Source organism: Polyodon spathula, chromosome 15 (assembly GCF_017654505.1).
Source record: "Polyodon spathula isolate WHYD16114869_AA chromosome 15, ASM1765450v1, whole genome shotgun sequence".
NCBI lineage: Eukaryota > Metazoa > Chordata > Actinopteri > Acipenseriformes > Polyodontidae > Polyodon > Polyodon spathula.
Window position 1 is genome coordinate 2,989,271 of NC_054548.1, and position 19,028 is coordinate 3,008,298.

Here is a 19,028-nt window from a genome sequence, read left to right on the forward strand (position 1 = left end):
ACAGCAGCATCATGAGAAATGGAGAACATTACAAACACACACAGCAGGAGAAATAGAGAACATTACAAACACACACAGCACAGCAGCATGAGAAAAAGAGAACATTAAACACACAGCTTGAGAAATAGAGAACATTACAAACAGCAGCATGGGAAATAGAGAACATTACAAACACACACAGCACAGCAGCATGAGAAATAGAGAACATTACAAACACACACAGCATGAGAAATAGAGAACACTACAAACACACACAGCAGCAGCATGAGAAATAGAGAACATTACAAACACACACAGCAGCATCATGAGAAATGGAGAACATTACAAACACACACAGCAGGAGAAATAGAGAACATTACAAACACACACAGCAGCATGAGAAATAGAGAAGATTACAAACACACAGCAGCATGAGAAATAGAGAACATTAAACACACAGCTTGAGAAATAGAGAACATTACAAACACACACAGCATGAGAAATAGAGAACATTACAAACACACACACATAGCAGCATGAGAAATAGAGAAGATTACAAACACACAGCAGCATGAGAAACAGAGAACATTACAAACAGCAGCATGGGAAATAGAGAACATTACAAACACACAGCAGCATGTGAAATAGAGAACATTACAAACACACACACAGCAGCATGAGAAATAGAGAACATTACAACACAGCTTGAGAAATAGAGAACATTACAAACAGCAGCATGAGAAATAGAGAACATTACAAACACACACAGCAGCATGAGAAATAGAGAACATTACAAACACACAGCACAGCAGCAGCATGAGAAATAGAGAACATTACAAACACACACAGCAGCATCATGAGAAATAGAGAACATTACAAACACACACACACAGCAGCATGAGAAATAGAGAACAATACAAACACACACAGCAGCATCATGAGAAATAGAGAACATTACAAACACACACACACAGCAGCATGAGAAATAGAGAACAATACAAACACACACAGCAGCATCATGAGAAATAGAGAACATTACAAACACACACACACAGCAGCATGAGAAATAGAGAACATTACAAACACACACAGCAGCATCATGAGAAATAGAGAACATTACAAACACACACACACAGCAGCATGAGAAATAGAGAACATTACAAACACACACAGCAGCATGAGAAATAGAGAACATTACAAACACACAGCACAGCAGCATGAGAAATAGAGAACATTACAAACACACACACAGCATGAGAAATAGAGAACATTACAAACACACAGCAGCATGAGAAATAGAGAACATTAAACACACAGCACGGCAGCATGAGAAATAGAGAACATTACAAACACACAGCACAGCAGCATGAGAAATAGAGAACATTACAAACACACACAGCAGCAGCATGAGAAATAGAGAACATTACAAACACACAGCAGCATGAGAAATAGAGAACATTACAAACAGCAGCATGGGAAATAGAGAACATTACAAACACACAGCAGCATGTGAAATAGAGAACATTACAAACAGCACAGCATGAGAAATAGAGAACATTAAACACAGCTTGAGAAATAGAGAACATTACAAACACACACAGCAGCATGAGAAATAGAGAACATTACAAACACAGACACACAGCAGCATGAGAAATAGAGAACATTACAAACACACACACAGCAGCATGAGAAATAGAGAAGATTACAAACACAAGAAATAGAGAACATTACAAACACACACACACAGCAGCATGGGAAATAGAGAACATTACAAACACACAGCACAGCAGCATGTGAAATAGAGAACATTACAAACACAGAGCACAGCATGAGAAATAGAGAACATTACAAACACACACAGCACAGCAGCATGAGAAATAGAGAACATTACAAAAACAACACCTCATCCACCAACAGCATTAACATCGTCAATGAGAGGAGCATCTATGATTCGAGGTAACAACAGGTTTGTGTGTCCTGTGCACTGGACAGTGAAGCTGCAGTGTACCGTTGTATTACTGCAGCCTGCTCTACTATTCCAAACTAGGTCCCTGGTCTCTTAGTCTTTTGATGAATGAAATGTACAGTCAATTCTGCACTTGTAATTCACTAACTTTCTTTTTAATATTTTATTGTGCTTGTTTGTTTCAGCTAGTATATTTGATTTGTATTTGCTTATAAGACAGCTTTCAAATTGAGGATACATTATTGCTGTGTTAGCTTAGACCACGAGAGGGAGAGCCAGGACCTCCCTGAAGAAGCTTTGACCACGAGAGAGAGAGAGAGAGCGCCAGGGCCTCCCTGAAGAAGCTTTGACCACGAGAGAGCGCCAGGGCCTCACTGAAGAAGCTTTGACCATGAAAGAGAGAGAACCAGGGCCTCCCTGAAGAAGCTTTGACCATGAGAGAGAGAGAGAGAGCGCCAGGGCCTCCCTGAAGAAGCTTTGACCACGAGAGAGCGCCAGGGCCTCCCTGAAGAAGCTTTGACCATGAGAGAGAGAGCGCGCCAGGGCCTCACTGAAGAAGCTTTGACCATGAAAGAGAGAGAACCAGGGCCTCCCTGAAGAAGCTTTGACCACGAAAGAGAGAGAGAGAGAGCGCCAGGGCCTCCCTGAAGAAGCTTTGACCATGAGAGAGAGAGAACCAGGGCCTCCCTGAAGAAGCTTTGACCATGAGAGAGAGCCAGGACCTCCCTGAAGAAGCTTTGACAATGAGAGAGAGAGAGAGAGAGCGCCAGGGCCTCCCTGAAGAAGCTTTGACCACAAGAGAGCGCCAGGGCCTCCCTGAAGAAGCTTTGACCATGAGAGAGAGCCAGGACCTCCCTGAAGAAGCTTTGACCACGAGAGAGAGAGAAAGAGAGAGCACCAGGGCCTCCCTGAAGAAGCTTTGACCATGAGAGAGAGAGAACCAGGGCCTCCCTGAAGAAGCTTTGACCATGAGAGAGAGCCAGGACCTCCCTGAAGAAGCTTTGACCACGAGAGAGAGAGAGAGAAAGAGAGAGCACCAGGGCCTCCCTGAAGAAGCTTTGACCACGAGAGAGCGCCAGGGCCTCCCTGAAGAAGCTTTGACCATGAGAGAGAGAGAGCGCCAGGGCCTCACTGAAGAAGCTTTGACCATGAGGGAGAGCGAGCCAGGACCTCCCTGAAGAAGCTTTGACCATGAGAGAGAGAGAGCCAGGGCATCCCTGAAGAAGCTTTGAGAGAGAGAGAGAGAGAGAGAGAGAGAGCGCCAGGGCATCCCTGAAGAAGCTTTGACCATGAGAGAGAGCCAGGGCCTCCCTGAAGAAGCTTTGACCACGAGAGAGAGCCAGGGCCTCCCTGAAAAAGCTTTGACCACGAGAGAGAGCCAGGGCCTCCCTGAAGAAGCTTTTATTTACAGAATACCTATATAGAAATTAATGTACATCCATAGAGATATTAAGTATTAATACCTGTATAATTAAAAACAACCCCTTCTTTCCATTTTCATAAGAGCAGCCCTGAAGCAGTGCCGTTATTGCTCTAGCACAGTAATACTTCACGCTATGAAGAGCCAGGCACCTAGTGTGAGTATTAAAAACGACGAGGCTTGAGTGTGAGAGGTCACTGGCCTCGCTCTGGAAAAAAGACACGTGGGAGTCAAAAATAAAAGCGCTTCTTCTAGAGCAGACAGCTGTGAGTGCGGAGAGCTTATTGTAAGTCTTTCAGCAGGGCATGGTGTCTTCTGTGCAGTGTGAGCTGAGCTGACACATTCTCATTGACCACAGAGGGAGAGTCGAGAGTGCTTCATGTTTACATCACGAGCTCCAGCACAGCTCTTAACGATGCAGTGCTAATCAAGTGGGAAGGAGATGTTCTGTCCTTGCTGCTGTAACTGGACTTGGGCAATAGGAATCAACTACAATGCCAGCAGTGTGTTAGTGCTGGTAAAGCACACAGAAGACTTGACTGTGGAAAACTGTCACAAGCGGCTTGATGATGAATTGCCCAGGTTTAGGGTCCTGCCCACACCTGACATCCCAGAGATCTGATGGAAAAATGATTGATAGAGAAACTGCCCCCTCCACGTTTGAACCCAAAGTCATTCCACTGATATAGCTGCCTGTCCAAACTGCAACCTGTTACTGTCATGATGGTTGGGTCGTGTTGAGTAGGGGGGGAGATGTCTATTATATGATAATAGTGTTTTTTATGTATGACTCCTCCCATGTGTATGATGCATATGACCCTCCCAGAGACAAGCGTTCCACTGAACAGTTTCCAAATGTTGGCAATTATGGGAACGGATGCATCTTCCTAACCAATATAAAAATGGCAGCATACAGTATACAGCTGGTTTCACATAAATCGATTAGCACTGATGTTATTTCAGGTAAGGTGGTCCAAGATTAGTATTAATCTGGGTTTGTGAAACCAGCTGATACTGTTCCTAATACAGTAGCTACTCTGAAGAAGGCACAGACCTTAGAGCACTGCTTGTAACAAGACCCATTAGCTGAGAAGGCAGCCTCTCTGCAATCCTTATCCTGTATTCATGTATTTTGGAGTGCTGGCTTTCCCTGCATTCCATCAGTAGAACATTTCAAGGTGAAAGCTCCGTGCATTGCAACTGGCCTGTCCTGATTACACAGTACTTCCTTAGCTAACCTCCCTGCTGTAAACTCTGCTCAATGGCTGTATTGTTATCTCCAGGTTATCAATGTCAGTGTTAAGATGCAGGATGGAGGGCTGTGGACAGATCTCATCTCTTCACTGAAAAAATGCAAAACAAGATCGTCACGGGATAAGGATAAGCCAGCTTTCTACAACAACAAAAAATAGAGTCGTCCTGCACTCAGGTCTCGTTATCTTTTCTCTGCTTGTGCTGTTGAGTTTTGAGGGACTGTCACTGCTAAAGGACACAGGCTCCTTGCTGAATGTATTCTTCATCCTAAACTGCAACCAGGGATGAGTGTTAGTGCTAGAAGATGAGCGCAATCAGAGCTGGGAATAAGTTGCAAAGCAGTTTCACCCAGTCCAGGTGTTAGTACAGCTTAATACATCTCATCAAGCTCATAGTAAAACCAGGAATGAATCCAACTGCTATCCCTGACAATTCACAGAAAGGGAATTTGTGTAGGGAGATCCGTGGCTTCTCTCACGATAATCACTAGAAATGTGTTGTTCCTGATCCGTGGAGAGTGGAGACACTCCAGGTGCACCGGAAGCACCAGGTAGTTGTGTTCTTGGGTTCTTGAGTTGTACACTGAAGGGCTCAGATCGGACTACACACCCTGCTCCCAGTCTGGAGGGCACAGACCGGACTGCGCACCCTGCTCCCAGTCTGGAGGGCTCAGACCGGACTGCGCACCCTGCTCCCAGTCTGGAGGGCTCAGACCGGACTGCGCACCCTGCTCCCAGTCTGGAGGGCTCAGACCGGACTGCGCACCCTGCTCCCAGTCTGGAGGGCTCAGACCGGACTGCGCACCCTGCTCCCAGTCTGGAGGGCTCAGACCGGACTGCGCACCCTGCTCCCAGTCTGGAGGGCTCAGACCGGACTGCGCACCCTGCTCCCAGTCTTGGCTGACCTTGGGCTGTCAGCTCAGTTTCATTAACGATAGTGAAACCTCTGATTAGATAAGATCCTGATTAACTTGTTTAATAATGAAGCGTTGTTGACAGACCAGAGTGATGATAAAACTGTCTTCTGAAAAAGAGGTCACATTCAAGGTGGTTTGCCCAGTAACAACAATGGCTGCAGTTGTGCTTCTAAGCTTAATAAACATGTGTATTCCAAATTGATTTTTGTTTTTTTGGGGTTTTTTTTTTGGTTTTCATTAAGGTTAAATCTGATCAACTTGAAATTATGAATGAAAACCTATTTGTGGTGTAACATTTCCAATTGTTTTCCATATATACATTTAGCCATGATTTTGAGTCTTCTTAGATCGCCCCCTAGGGGATGGTCCCAGTTGAGGATGTGATTAGATCACCGTGGTCACGACTTTCATGAAGCCTGTGAATTGTGCTATTTGTTTCCACTCGCGTGAAAATAGGAAGTGTGCAGTGCAACGTTAAAGTGGCTAGCAAACGTCAAATAGCAGCGAAAACTTACACAGAACCGCAAAAAAGAAAAGTGGCGAAGTGAGTGAGACTAGCAGAGCAATATCCCGAAACAATGTCATGAACGTGAGGAGCAGCTTTAAAGGAGAAACAGGCTTTTCAAATGAACCAAAGAAAGAGTAGATCGCCTTGATAATAATGCAAAACCTAAAGGGTTAATAGATATAAAAATGATATTGTTGTAAAATTATCAATTTATAACCAGAACATTTATTTTAAAAAAGTGTATTTCAGTGTTCTGATTATTTTTGACATCTCACAAGGATTACATGTTAGAATTAGAAAGTAAAATATTCCTGTTACTGTTCTTTAAAGAAGTAAAATATGGGTTTACTTTTGAGCAGGATCACGTGTAAAAAGAAAACACGTTAAATCCATGTTAAATACATGAATTAGATTTGAATTTAGCCCAACTTTTACAATATTACAATGCATTACATTAATAAATACCCCTTTTTCAAATCAAATCTTAGCCGCGACCATTCCATGAAATTGTTTATTTTTAGTATGCTGTTATTTTCTTTTTTTTTTTTTACCGTGACACCCCACACATCACACTAAAATGCCATTTCAAACCCACCAAACCAGAGGGTAGTGAAACTGCTGAACCAAACACCGCCAGCACAAAGAAATGATCCACTTTCATGACAGCCTGTCAGAGCAGATATTATCTGCTGCTGCATCACTGTGGAGCTGCAGCTAGGAGCTGGACTGTACATATTAGTTCAGGCATGTCAGAGCAGATATTATCTGCTACTGTAGCTGCAGCTAGGAGCTGGACTGTACATATTAGTTCAGGCATGTCAGAGCAGATATTATCTGCTGCTGTAGCTGCAGCTAGGAGCTGGACTGTACATATTGGTTAAGGTATGTCAAAGCAGAGTCATTGGGATTTTACAAAGAAAGAAATCGAACAATTACAACTCTCCTCTCATGGGCAAACTTAAAACTTCCAAACTGTCATCACCTGCAAAGTGTTTTCTTCTAGTAATGACAACATGTAGCTGCCTGAAGCTGTTTTCTGGGGAGATTTTTCATACACAAAACGGGGTGCGTGTGAAAAAAGAAAAAGGTAAAAAGCACTTGTTTCAAAGCTTCTCTCAAACCCCTTGTCTATTTGAGATCCTGTTTACAGGGCAGTGTCACTCTCATGTGAGAGTAGGTTCTGACAAAATGTGGGCAGTTTGTCACTCTCATCACAGCAGCAGAGAAGGCTAGACATTCCTGGGGGTGCCAATGCTTCTGTCAGCTCAACTCCCCTATTTGCAAAAGCGTGGGTTTTGAAAGAGAGATGCAGCAGGCACCCAAGGTCACCCAAGCAATCCAGAAGAACCTGCTGACAATGTGTACGGGTTGAACAGTGGGAAGAACATGCCGTTCTCTACTCCCTTCAGCCTAATCAATCAAATCTCAGCTGAACAGTGTAACAGACAGGGCTGACTGCGTCCCTGGTTGAAGCAGTAAGATGCATGTAAAGCTTTACTAGAAGCACTGCTGTTAGTATAGCTACAGGCATGCAGTATACTATATGTTATTATGTACAGCTGACCCTGTCTCTCATTGTATTGCAGCGCTGTTTCTTTGGGAGGGCAAGAAAATGAAAAGAATAGGCAGGTAGTTAATGCTGTCTTCATTTACTATAGAATCTTTGTAGTTGTAGTTAAATCTGGCGTCTTGGCTGGCTGAGAGTGGCTTCATGATTTATAATTCTAGTTGTACAAAACAATCTCCAGATGGTCTAAGAACCGCAGCAATCCTGCAGACAGGTCCCTGTAAAGATAAGGTTCCCTGGCCACACCTTGTGCTGCTCTTGTAAAACGTGTTTTGAGAATGGAATGCAAGGCTGCTTGGATTCTCTGTTTGTGCTGTCAAAGTTCTGCATTGTCGTCAAATACTCACGGATACAAACACAAATCAACACTTGGAAGGCACCCAGCACAGTGAAAGACTTGCTTCTTCATTTCCTAGTACTGAACTTCTTTGCAGATGTAATAACCCCAGACTTCTTTTTTAAGCTTCACTGACCAGACTCCCTCACAAACTGTGCAGTCCAGGTGGGCAGGCTGACTGGACACGAAGAAGGTGTGTTATTTGGAAGAAGAGCTGTCTGTCTCAGTCACCAGCCAATCAGATCAAACGGGAGTCTAGAAATTGGGAGTTATTGCAACAGGAAAGCCAGTCCCTCCTCAGAGAAGGCTTGCTGTGAATCAGATTGTCCTGTCTACACCAACAGCAGCAGCAGGTCTGTCCTGTCTACAGTGCAGCAGCAGCAGGTCTGTCCTCTCTACAGTGCAGCAGCAGGTCTGTCCTGTCTACATTGACAGCAGCAGCAGCTCTGTCCTGTCTACATTGACAGCAGCAGCAGCTCTGTCCTGTCTACAGTGCAGCAGCAGGTCTATCCTGTCTACAGTGCAGCAGCAGGTCTGTCCTGTCTACACTGACAGCAGCAGCAGCTCTGTCCTGTCTACAGTGCAGCAGCAGCTCTGTCCTGTCTACACTGACAGCAGCAGCAGCTCTGTCCTGTCTACAGTGCAGCAGCAGCTCTGTCCTGTCTACACTGACAGCAGCAGCAGCTCTGTCCTGTCTACAGTGCAGCAGCAGGTCTGTCCTGTCTACACCGACAGCAGCAGGGCTCGTGAGTGGATGTCAGCACTGCGCTCCACAGGTAAGAGGTGGGATGGTTTATTAGTTGCTGCGATGCTTCTCATTGGTGTACTTTAGTTACAGTGCCAAGCTGTATGTTTTCTGGTTTTGTATTAAATAAAAATATCTTATTTAGATCTCTTCTTCCATGTTTGAAACGCATGTCTTTAAAACTCTTTCCAAAAGGGCTCTAAAATGTGTTGCATTCACTTTGATTTTTTAAGGATTCTTTTTATACGCGAATGCAAAAATGTCAATTGATTGTTATTCAAATCCATTTGATTTACTTGCTTGTGTTATTATGATCTGCTGACGTAATCCAGACTGTTTAGCAAGAGCACAAGCAGTTTGCATAATCAATTTTGTACAGTTTTCTGCACTTTGCAGTACAGAGCTTAGCGTAATGTTTTAGCAGGGTTGTTACTGTTACTGATAGACCAGAAAGCCACCAGAAAAGCAGATCATGCTGCCTTCAAGATCATGCTGTGTGGCACACTGGTAACATCTTGGACCAACAATATGAATAGAGTATTTCCAATAGGTACAGTCTCCTCATTCATCTCAAACTCTTCTGATTCTATAGGGTCACTTTCCAGGAGGAATACTTCAATGGTATGAAACTAGCAAGAATCAGGTTAGTTAGAGTAAAGCCATTGTTTATTGTTCTGAGGAGCTGCTTTCTACCACCAAAAGGGTTTTATTTGGGTAGAAAAACATTAGCAAAAAAAAATGAAAAAATGCTACTTACTTTACTGACAGTGAATTATTTCCAATCCCTTATGGCTTCATTCTGTATTTCATTCGATTTCATATCTTTCTTTTAGGAAGCAGGACTAGCCTATAAACTGTGAGACACCTTGAGTTATCCATCAGCTGAGGCCCTCTAGAACTAATAGGACCCTGTGTGATGTCCACTTAACCCACACATGAAGACACTGAGCAAATATAAACTCTATGAGATCCCTGACAGACGCTGAGGCTGCAGCTGAGAAACCACAAGAGGGCGGACATTCAGGAGACTCCAAGAAGGTGCTTATCAAGGTCCATCATAACGGGGCGAGGGCAGAGCAACGCGTGGAGATCTTCTAGAGAAGCATGTCCGTGGTGAACGACACCAGGCTGGAGTCCCTGCTGGCCTCGCTGCTCCAGGAGTACCTGAACAAGACAGCAGCGGGGGGCAGAGCGAGGCCGCAGGACGAGAGCATGGGGACCCTCTACATCCTGCTCATGATGGGCTTCTTCAGCTTCTTCACCTTTGCCATCATGCTCAGGTACATCCGCTCAAAGAAACTGGAGCACTCCCACGACCCCTACAACCTGTACATCGCCAACGACTGGACCGCGGGCAACTCCGCCTTGACCCACACCAACACCAGCAACAGCGGCTGGGTCATCCCCAACCACATGGTGACAGGAGGGGCCAGCCGGCACATCCCTGGGTGACCAGCAGGCAGAAGGCTGTGTGTGTGTGTGTGTGTGGACACTGAAAAGCAACCTTGATTTGCTGCTTCAAAGCAAATGCAGAGCAGCTGATTTTGTAACACTATGTGTGTGTGTGTGTGTGTGTGTGTGTGTGTGTGTGTGTGTTTATCTTGCATTATGTTGACCAGTGTTGTCCACATACTGATAGTATTTAAGTAGTAATGCTAGTGGGAGATGATGCATATTTTTTAAATGAAACATTCAATGCAGAATTATTTCCTTTATTTTCGTTCCATGCACCTCTGGAGTTTATAATTGTAAAAGCACATGTCAGTCGATGTGTGTGTGTGTGTGTGTGTGTGTGTCTCTGTGAGCGTGTATCTGTGTTTGCATGTCTGTGTGTGTGTGTGTGTGTGTGTGTGTGTGCATCTGTGTGTTTGTGAGGACAGTGGAACACAAAACAAGGAGATAACTTTTATTTCCTCTAATAAAGAAAGACCACTACAGCGGTTGAAATCCCATCACACTCAAAACATTAAATGGCCTGTTTTCTAAAATGTATAGTTGTATTTTACTTTCACACAGGTTGGAGGAAATCACATTTTGATGTAATGGCCTTCAAGCCATCTCTACAGATTAGAAATGTGAAGGCACAGCATGTCTTTTGAAGTCACAGCAGACTCTTCTATTACAAGTTCTATTGGTTAGGACTCTATGGGCAGGATTTTCAAGAAGCAGTGTTATGGTATCAAGCTAGTAACAAGAGCTTCAGTAGCAAGTGATTTTCAAATGAAATGTGTTAATTAAATCAATCCGTTAATGCTTTGAAATTAAGTCCATGAGGTCGTTAATGAATGCATTTCTCGTTAAAAAGATGAATTGTCGCAGGTCACCTACATCACTTCCTGTCTCAACGACTAGATAAGGGAACTGGTTAATCGTGTTAACGAGATCAAGACAAATTAATGAAAGCATAATTCTCTGTTATGGAAACTACTAGCGTACAGGGAGGCGGCTCTCCCACCAGCAAGCAGCAGCCAAATTGAAATAAAAAATAATGGGAATATCTATGTTGTGTATAATTTGTAAACTTAATTTAAAAGTGTGCATTTTGTCATGCAGAATGTACATTTATTTAGAACACTTCACATATAACTTGCTGATTTACCATTATCTGGCATGTTGGTAACAATCAGAATGCATGGATTAAAAAAATAAAAAGTAAAGCCCATCCCTTATTCGGGGGATATTTTGCACAGCTTACTATATACAGCTCTTTTAATGTGCATTTTACCATCTTTTTTTTGGTTAAAAAGAAAAAAAAATATCATAAACCATCTATGTATATTGTTTGGAATTTATTTTCTTATGATGACATCATCTACTTTTATATGTATTTCAGTATGTACAATTGTAGGCTATAAATCAATACGTTTGAAGTTTCATTGGTGCTTGTAGTTGTTATTATTGTACATGTATGTAACACTTCATTATATATGTATTAAAATTATGATAGAACTCCCTAACCCATACACAATGTGTTTATAATGAATTGTTTGGTGAATTCCTCTAATCATGCATTTTGTCTGGTACTCTCTGCTCGCCTCCACGATAAATAAACGCAGCATGATTAGAAGTAGCCACGAACACTTGCAGTATTAGAAGAACATTTTATATGCATAAAAAGGTGTGAAGGTGAAAGTGTACACTGTACATAAAGTGTGTGTGTGGGGCGGAGGTGGGTCTGACAGCATTACAAATACGTCTGGGAAAAATCCAATCACTGACCTCGATCACATTCCTAGTGCGTCGTTGTGTGTCCTTGACGCCTGTTCTTCATTCTTGTGTGGATAAGACACAGGTGTTAAAGTCAAGGACGCATTGCAAATCCACAATCACCTCAGGAAGCTTTATTGTAATATCTAACATCCCGTTTTCTATACCAAGATTTCAGTTGTGTGGTTCAAAAAAACTCTACTGTAGATGTCAGCTGTCATATAATGCATGTATGCAGAATTCAAATCGGCTACAACTGCATTGATAATTTCTTAGTAAAATTACACCGGGTGCAAACAACGGTATATCATTTTAGCAATACAGCAGAATTGGGGCCCACGCGAGGTCGACGTTTTTGGGACATTTTACATTTTGGGCAATCGGGCTCACAAACACAGGAAGCCAGGTGCACAGAAACTTGCTTTTGGTACTTTTTTTTATTTTTTTATTTTATTGCAGCATACCTGGTCTGAGTCTCTCACACAAGCAGCTTCCTGCTGGTGTACAGTACCAAATGCTCCACGCCCTCTACCTCTTTAGAAATATCCGTCCCTAGCCTACGTCAGAGGTGTCAGTCTGCAGATAAAATGTATGAATCATGCTCAACTTGCACATTCATTTATTTCAGTTTTAGAGCCAATTTAAAAACCTGTCCTGTCTCAAATGTGCACAGTATTACTGTTTACACTTTAGAAACTTTCCTTTTTAATTCAGGGGTTTGAATTTTAGAAAAAAAAGGCAGGTAAAGGTAAACGTGTAAATGCGGGAGGCTGCCCTTCTGCAGCCAGCAAGAAGGGTTTAAGTCCATAGCGTTTGTTTCTCTCCCTTTATATACTGCGTGAAAATCGTGAAATTGGCAAAATAGCAAGAATATTTCAATATTCATGAAAAATAAAAATAAATTATTTCATAATTGCTTGTATTTCATACACACAAAAATCACATTAATGAAACTGTACAGCTCTGCTGTGTGCCTGCGTGTATTATTCGCATGCACACAGTGCTGTGCAGTGATTATGTCATGTGACTACAGTATATGCAATTAAAATATTACACACTGTAAACAAGACAACGGGTGTCTCTAAAAATGTGTTTGCAGCAGATCACATAAAGTAGTGTGCAGCAGGAGTTTTACACAGCGATGGAGGTAATACTGCAGCTGCTGCTCGATTGTCACATTGTGAGAAGATCTGTGTAGGTTTCAGGGGTTTTGTCAATTTTAAACAAGAGGAGCTCCCTAGATGATTGCTTCGATGACAAGGTCAGGTCTGGTTAAACAGGTTGATCATCTCTAATATTCCAGGGTTAGTAAGATACGTGCACAGTAGATGTGACTAGGATGAGATCTATGACAAAGTCAGGTCTGGTTAAACAGGCTGATCATCTCTAATATTCCAGGGTTACTAAGATGTGCACAGTAGATGTCACTAGGATGAGATCTATGACAAGGTCAGGTCTGGTTAAACAGGCTGATCATCTCTAATATTCCAGGGTTAGTAAGATACGTGCACAGTAGATGTCACTAGGATGAGATCGATGACAAGGTCAGTTCTGGTTAAACAGGCTGATCATCTCTAATATTCCAGGGTTACTAAGATGTGCACAGTAGATGTCACTAGGATGAGATCGATGACAAGGTCAGGTCTGGTTAAACAGGCTGATCATCTCCAATATTCCAGGGTTAGTAAGATGTGCACAGTAGATGTCACTAGGATGAGATCGATGACAAGGTCAGTTCTGGTTAAACAGGTGATCATCTCTAATATTCCAGGGTTAGTAAGATACGTGCACAGTAGATGTCACTAGGATGAGATCGATGACAAGGTCAGGTCTGGTTAAACGGGCTGATCATCTCTAATATTCCAGGGTTAGTAAGATGTGCACAGTAGATGTCACTAGGATGAGGTCTATGACAAGGTCAGGTCTGGTTAAATGGGTTGATTATCTCTAATATTCCAGGGTTAGTAAGATACGTGCACAGTAGATGTCACTAGGATGAGATCTATGACAAGGTCAGGTCTGGTTAAACAGGCTGATCATCTCCAATATTCCAGGGTTAGTAAGATACGTGCACAGTAGATGTCACTAGGATGAGATCTATGACAAGGTCAGTTCTGGTTAAACAGGCTGATCATCTCCAATATTCCAGGGTTAGTAAGATACGTGCACAGTAGATGTCACTAGGATGAGATCTATGACAAGGTCAGGTCTGGTTAAACAGGCTGATCATCTCCAATATTCCAGGGTTAGTAAGATGTGCACAGTAGATGTCACTAGGATGAGATCGATGACAAGGTCAGTTCTGGTTAAACAGGCTGATCATCTCTAATATTCCAGGGTTAGTAAGATACGTGCACAGTAGATGTCACTAGGATGAGATCTATGACAAGGTCAGTTCTGGTTAAACAGGCTGATCATCTCCAATATTCCAGGGTTAGTAAGATACGTGCACAGTAGATGTCACTAGGATGAGGTCTATGACAAGGTCAGGTCTGGTTAAACAGGCTGATCATCTCCAATATTCCAGGGTTAGTAAGATGTGCACAGTAGATGTCACTAGGATGAGATTGATAACAAGGTCAGGTCTGGTTAAACGGGCTGATCATCTTTAATATTCCAGGGTTAGTAAGATGTGCACAGTAGATGTCACTAGGATGAGATCGATGACAAGGTCAGTTCTGGTTAAACAGGCTGATCATCTCCAATATTCCAGGGTTAGTAAGATGTGCACAGTAGATGTCACTAGGATGAGATCGATGACAAGGTCAGTTCTGGTTAAACAGGCTGATCATCTCCAATATTCCAGGGTTAGTAAGATACGTGCACAGTAGATGTCACTAGGATGAGATTGATAACAAGGTCAGGTCTGGTTAAATGGGCTGATCATCTTTAATATTCCAGGGTTAGTAAGATACGTGCACAGTAGATGTCACTCGCTAGGATGAGGGTGTTAAACAGGCTGATCAGGGTATCAGGCAGCACCTTTGTGTGCTTTGTGTTGTTCATTGTCTGATTTCAAAAGAGCATACATGAACACATTCTTCAAGGTCATTCTGCTATTAACATGTGGAGCTTATGATTAGAAACAACAACACAGAATTACAATCACATCTTGTTTTGCTCATTTGTATCAGATATACTGTACATATTTGATCTATAACATATTTTTTTGTTGTTGTTGTTTTTTTTCCTCTGGGTTTTTGTTTGTTCAGAACTCAAATCCATGTTCCTTGGTTTGAAAAACATTGCTGTTGTTTGTTATTATTGAACCACTCCTACTTGGATTTCAGTTGTTTCAGCCTTGTGTTTTCTATTGTAGTGAGAGCACAGGACTCAGAAACCAACCACAAATAAGAATGGGGCTGTGCAGCATTATCCACAGTGCAACTGTACTGGGCATCATACTACTTATCCTCAGAATCTTTTAAAACAATACAAATACAACATTGGAAAAATAATTGGAAAAACAAAACCTGTGTACTGTTCCCTAATTAGAGCCAAGTTAACAGATGTATTGTGCTTGCTAAGCAAGCAAAACAAAAATCTTGCAACGTTTCCTGGTTACACAAATAGCCCAAATCGTCAGAAGTCATGTTAGTCGTCACACACACAGGAAGCCAGGTGCACAGAAACTTGCTTTTGGTACTTTTTTTTATTTTTTTATTTTATTGCAGCATACCTGGTCTGAGTCTCTCACGCAAGCAGCTTCCTGCTGGTGTACAATACCAAATGCTCCACGCCCTCTACCTCTTTAGAAATATCCGTCCCTAGCCTACGTCAGAGGTGTCAGTCTGCAGATAAAATGTATGAATCATGCTCAACTTGCACATTCATTTATTTCAGTTTTAGAGCCAATTTAAAAACCTGTCCTGTCTCAAATGTGCACAGTATTACTGTTTACACTTTAGAAACTTTCCTTTTTAATTCAGGGGTTTGAATTTTAGTAAGAAAAACGCAGGTAAAGGTAAGAATGCGGGGGGCTGCCTTTCTGCAGCCAGCAAGAAGGGTTTAAGTCCATAGCGTTTGTTTCTCTCCCTTTATATACTGCGTGAAAATCGTGAAATTGGCAAAATAGCAAGAATATTTCAATATTCATGAAAAATAAAAATAAATTATTTCATAATTGCTTGTATTTCATACACACAAAAATCACATTAATGAAACTGTACAGCTCTGCTGTGTGCCTGCGTGTATTATTCGCATGCACACAGTGCTGTGCAGTGATTATGTCATGTGACTACAGTATATGCAATTAAAATATTACACACTGTAAACAAGACAACGGGTGTCTCTAAAAATGTGTTTGCAGCAGATCACATAAAGTAGTGTGCAGCAGGAGTTTTACACAGCGATGGAGGTAATACTGCAGCTGCTGCTCGATTGTCACATTGTGAGAAGATCTGTGTAGGTTTCAGGGGTTTTGTCAATTTTAAACAAGAGGAGCTCCCTAGATGATTGCTTCGATGACAAGGTCAGGTCTGGTTAAACAGGTTGATCATCTCTAATATTCCAGGGTTAGTAAGATACGTGCACAGTAGATGTGACTAGGATGAGATCTATGACAAAGTCAGGTCTGGTTAAACAGGCTGATCATCTCTAATATTCCAGGGTTACTAAGATGTGCACAGTAGATGTCACTAGGATGAGATCTATGACAAGGTCAGGTCTGGTTAAACGGGCTGATCATCTCTAATATTCCAGGGTTAGTAAGATACGTGCACAGTAGATGTCACTAGGATGAGATCGATGACAAGGTCAGTTCTGGTTAAACAGGTGATCATCTCTAATATTTCAGGGTTACTAAGATGTGCACAGTAGATGTCACTCGTTAGGATGAGATCGATGACAAGGTCAGGTCTGGTTAAACAGGCTGATCATCTTTAATATTCCAGGGTTAGTAAGATACGTGCACAGTAGATGTCACTAGGATGAGATCGATGACAAGGTCAGTTCTGGTTAAACAGGTGATCATCTCTAATATTCCAGGGTTAGTAAGATACGTGCACAGTAGATGTCACTAGGATGAGATCGATGACAAGGTCAGGTCTGGTTAAACAGGCTGATCATCTCTAATATTTCAGGGTTAGTAAGATACGTGCACAGTAGATGTCACTAGGATGAGGTCTATGACAAGGTCAGGTCTGGTTAAATGGGCTGATTATCTCTAATATTCCAGGGTTAGTAAGATACGTGCACAGTAGATGTCACTAGGATGAGATCTATGACAAGGTCAGGTCTGGTTAAACAGGCTGATCATCTCCAATATTCCAGGGTTAGTAAGATGTGCACAGTAGATGTCACTAGGATGAGATTGATAACAAGGTCAGGTCTGGTTAAACGGGCTGATCATCTTTAATATTCCAGGGTTAGTAAGATGTGCACAGTAGATGTCACTAGGATGAGATCGATGACAAGGTCAGTTCTGGTTAAACAGGCTGATCATCTCTAATATTCCAGGGTTAGTAAGATACGTGCACAGTAGATGTCACTAGGATGAGATCTATGACAAGGTCAGTTCTGGTTAAACAGGCTGATCATCTCCAATATTCCAGGGTTAGTAAGATACGTGCACAGTAGATGTCACTAGGATGAGGTCTATGACAAGGTCAGGTCTGGTTAAACAGGCTGATCATCTCCAATATTCCAGGGTTAGTAAGATGTGCACAGTAGATGTCACTAGGATGAGATTGATAACAAGGTCAGGTCTGGTTAAACGGGCTGATCATCTTTAATATTCCAGGGTTAGTAAGATGTGCACAGTAGATGTCACTCGTTAGGATGAGATCGATGACAAGGTCAGTTCTGGTTAAACAGGCTGATCATCTCCAATATTCCAGGGTTAGTAAGATGTGCACAGTAGATGTCACTAGGATGAGATCGATGACAAGGTCAGTTCTGGTTAAACAGGCTGATCATCTCCAATATTCCAGGGTTAGTAAGATACGTGCACAGTAGATGTCACTAGGATGAGATTGATAACAAGGTCAGGTCTGGTTAAATGGGCTGATCATCTTTAATATTCCAGGGTTAGTAAGATGTGCACAGTAGATGTCACTAGGATGAGATCGATAACAAGGTCAGGTCTGGTTAAACAGGCTGATCATCTCTAATATTCCAGGGTTAGTAAGATACGTGCACAGTAGATGTCACTTGCTAGGATGAGGGTGTTAAACAGGCTGATCAGGGTATCAGGCAGCACCTTTGTGTGCTTTGTGTTGTTCATTGTCTGATTTCAAAAGAGCATACATGAACACATTCTTCAAGGTCATTCTGCTATTAACATGTGGAGCTTATGATTAGAAACAACAACACAGAATTACAATCACATCTTGTTTTGCTCATTTGTATCAGATATACTGTACATATTTGATCTATAACATATTTTTTTGTTGTTGTCTGGGTTTTTGTTTGTTCAGAACTCAAATCCATGTTCCTTGGTTTGAAAAACATTGCTGTTGTTTGTTATTATTGAACCACTCCTACTTGGATTTCAGTTGTTTCAGCCTTGTGTTTTCTATTGTAGTGAGAGCACAGGACTCAGAAACCAACCACAAATAAGAATGGGGCTGTGCAGCATTATCCACAGTGCAACTGTACTGGGCATCATACTACTTATCCTCAGAATCTTTTAAAACAATACAAATACAACATTGGAAAAATAACTGGAAAAACAAAACCTGTGTACTGTTCCCTAATTAGAGCCAAGTTAACAGATGTATTGTGCTTGCTAAGCAAGCAAAACAAAAATCTTGCAGACTTTCCTGGTTGCACAAATAGCCCAAGTCGTCAGAAGTCATGTCAGTGAGACATTACTTGTGTAAGAAAGAAATCAGTTAATAAAAATGTCACAGCCGCACAAGTGTGTCATTCATAGCAAATGTAGCAGAGCAGGGAGGGGGTTAAAATCCCCCTCCTAGTGGCTCTCTCGACTGCAGAGGTTCCTCTTTAGTTGACTGGTAAAGCGAACGTCTTTTAACTGCATGGCCGTAGTTTCGCGTCCAGGTCCTGCAGTTCAAAGGAGTGTAAAACCTAAGCGTTACAGCGGGCAAAAGTTTGTTCATTTTTTTGTTAATTGTTTAAACGGCTTAGCCGTCACGTATTTAGGAAGGTCATTTCTGTGTGTATTAGT

At 42.1% G+C, this 19,028-nt stretch overlaps 1 protein-coding gene across 3 annotated transcripts; it reads left to right on the top strand.

Moving 5' to 3' along the window:
• The first annotated feature begins 8,243 nt into the window (after nucleotides 1–8,243).
• Nucleotides 8,244–10,680, top strand: LOC121327609 (potassium voltage-gated channel subfamily E member 1-like). 3 transcript variants are annotated; one of them, XM_041271719.1, is made up of 3 exons: nucleotides 8,244–8,723; nucleotides 9,285–9,335; nucleotides 9,526–10,680. In XM_041271719.1, exon 3 carries the CDS (start codon nucleotides 9,797–9,799, stop codon nucleotides 10,142–10,144), a length of 348 nt encoding a protein of 115 aa, XP_041127653.1. In that variant the 5' UTR covers nucleotides 8,244–8,723; nucleotides 9,285–9,335; nucleotides 9,526–9,796; the 3' UTR covers nucleotides 10,145–10,680. The 3 variants fall into 3 exon arrangements, with proteins under 3 accessions (XP_041127653.1, XP_041127654.1, XP_041127652.1); XM_041271720.1 differs by lacking the exon at nucleotides 9,285–9,335 and having other exon boundaries at nucleotides 8,244–8,359; nucleotides 8,392–8,723; XM_041271718.1 differs by lacking the exon at nucleotides 9,285–9,335.
• Nucleotides 10,681–19,028: the final 8,348 nt, after the last annotated feature.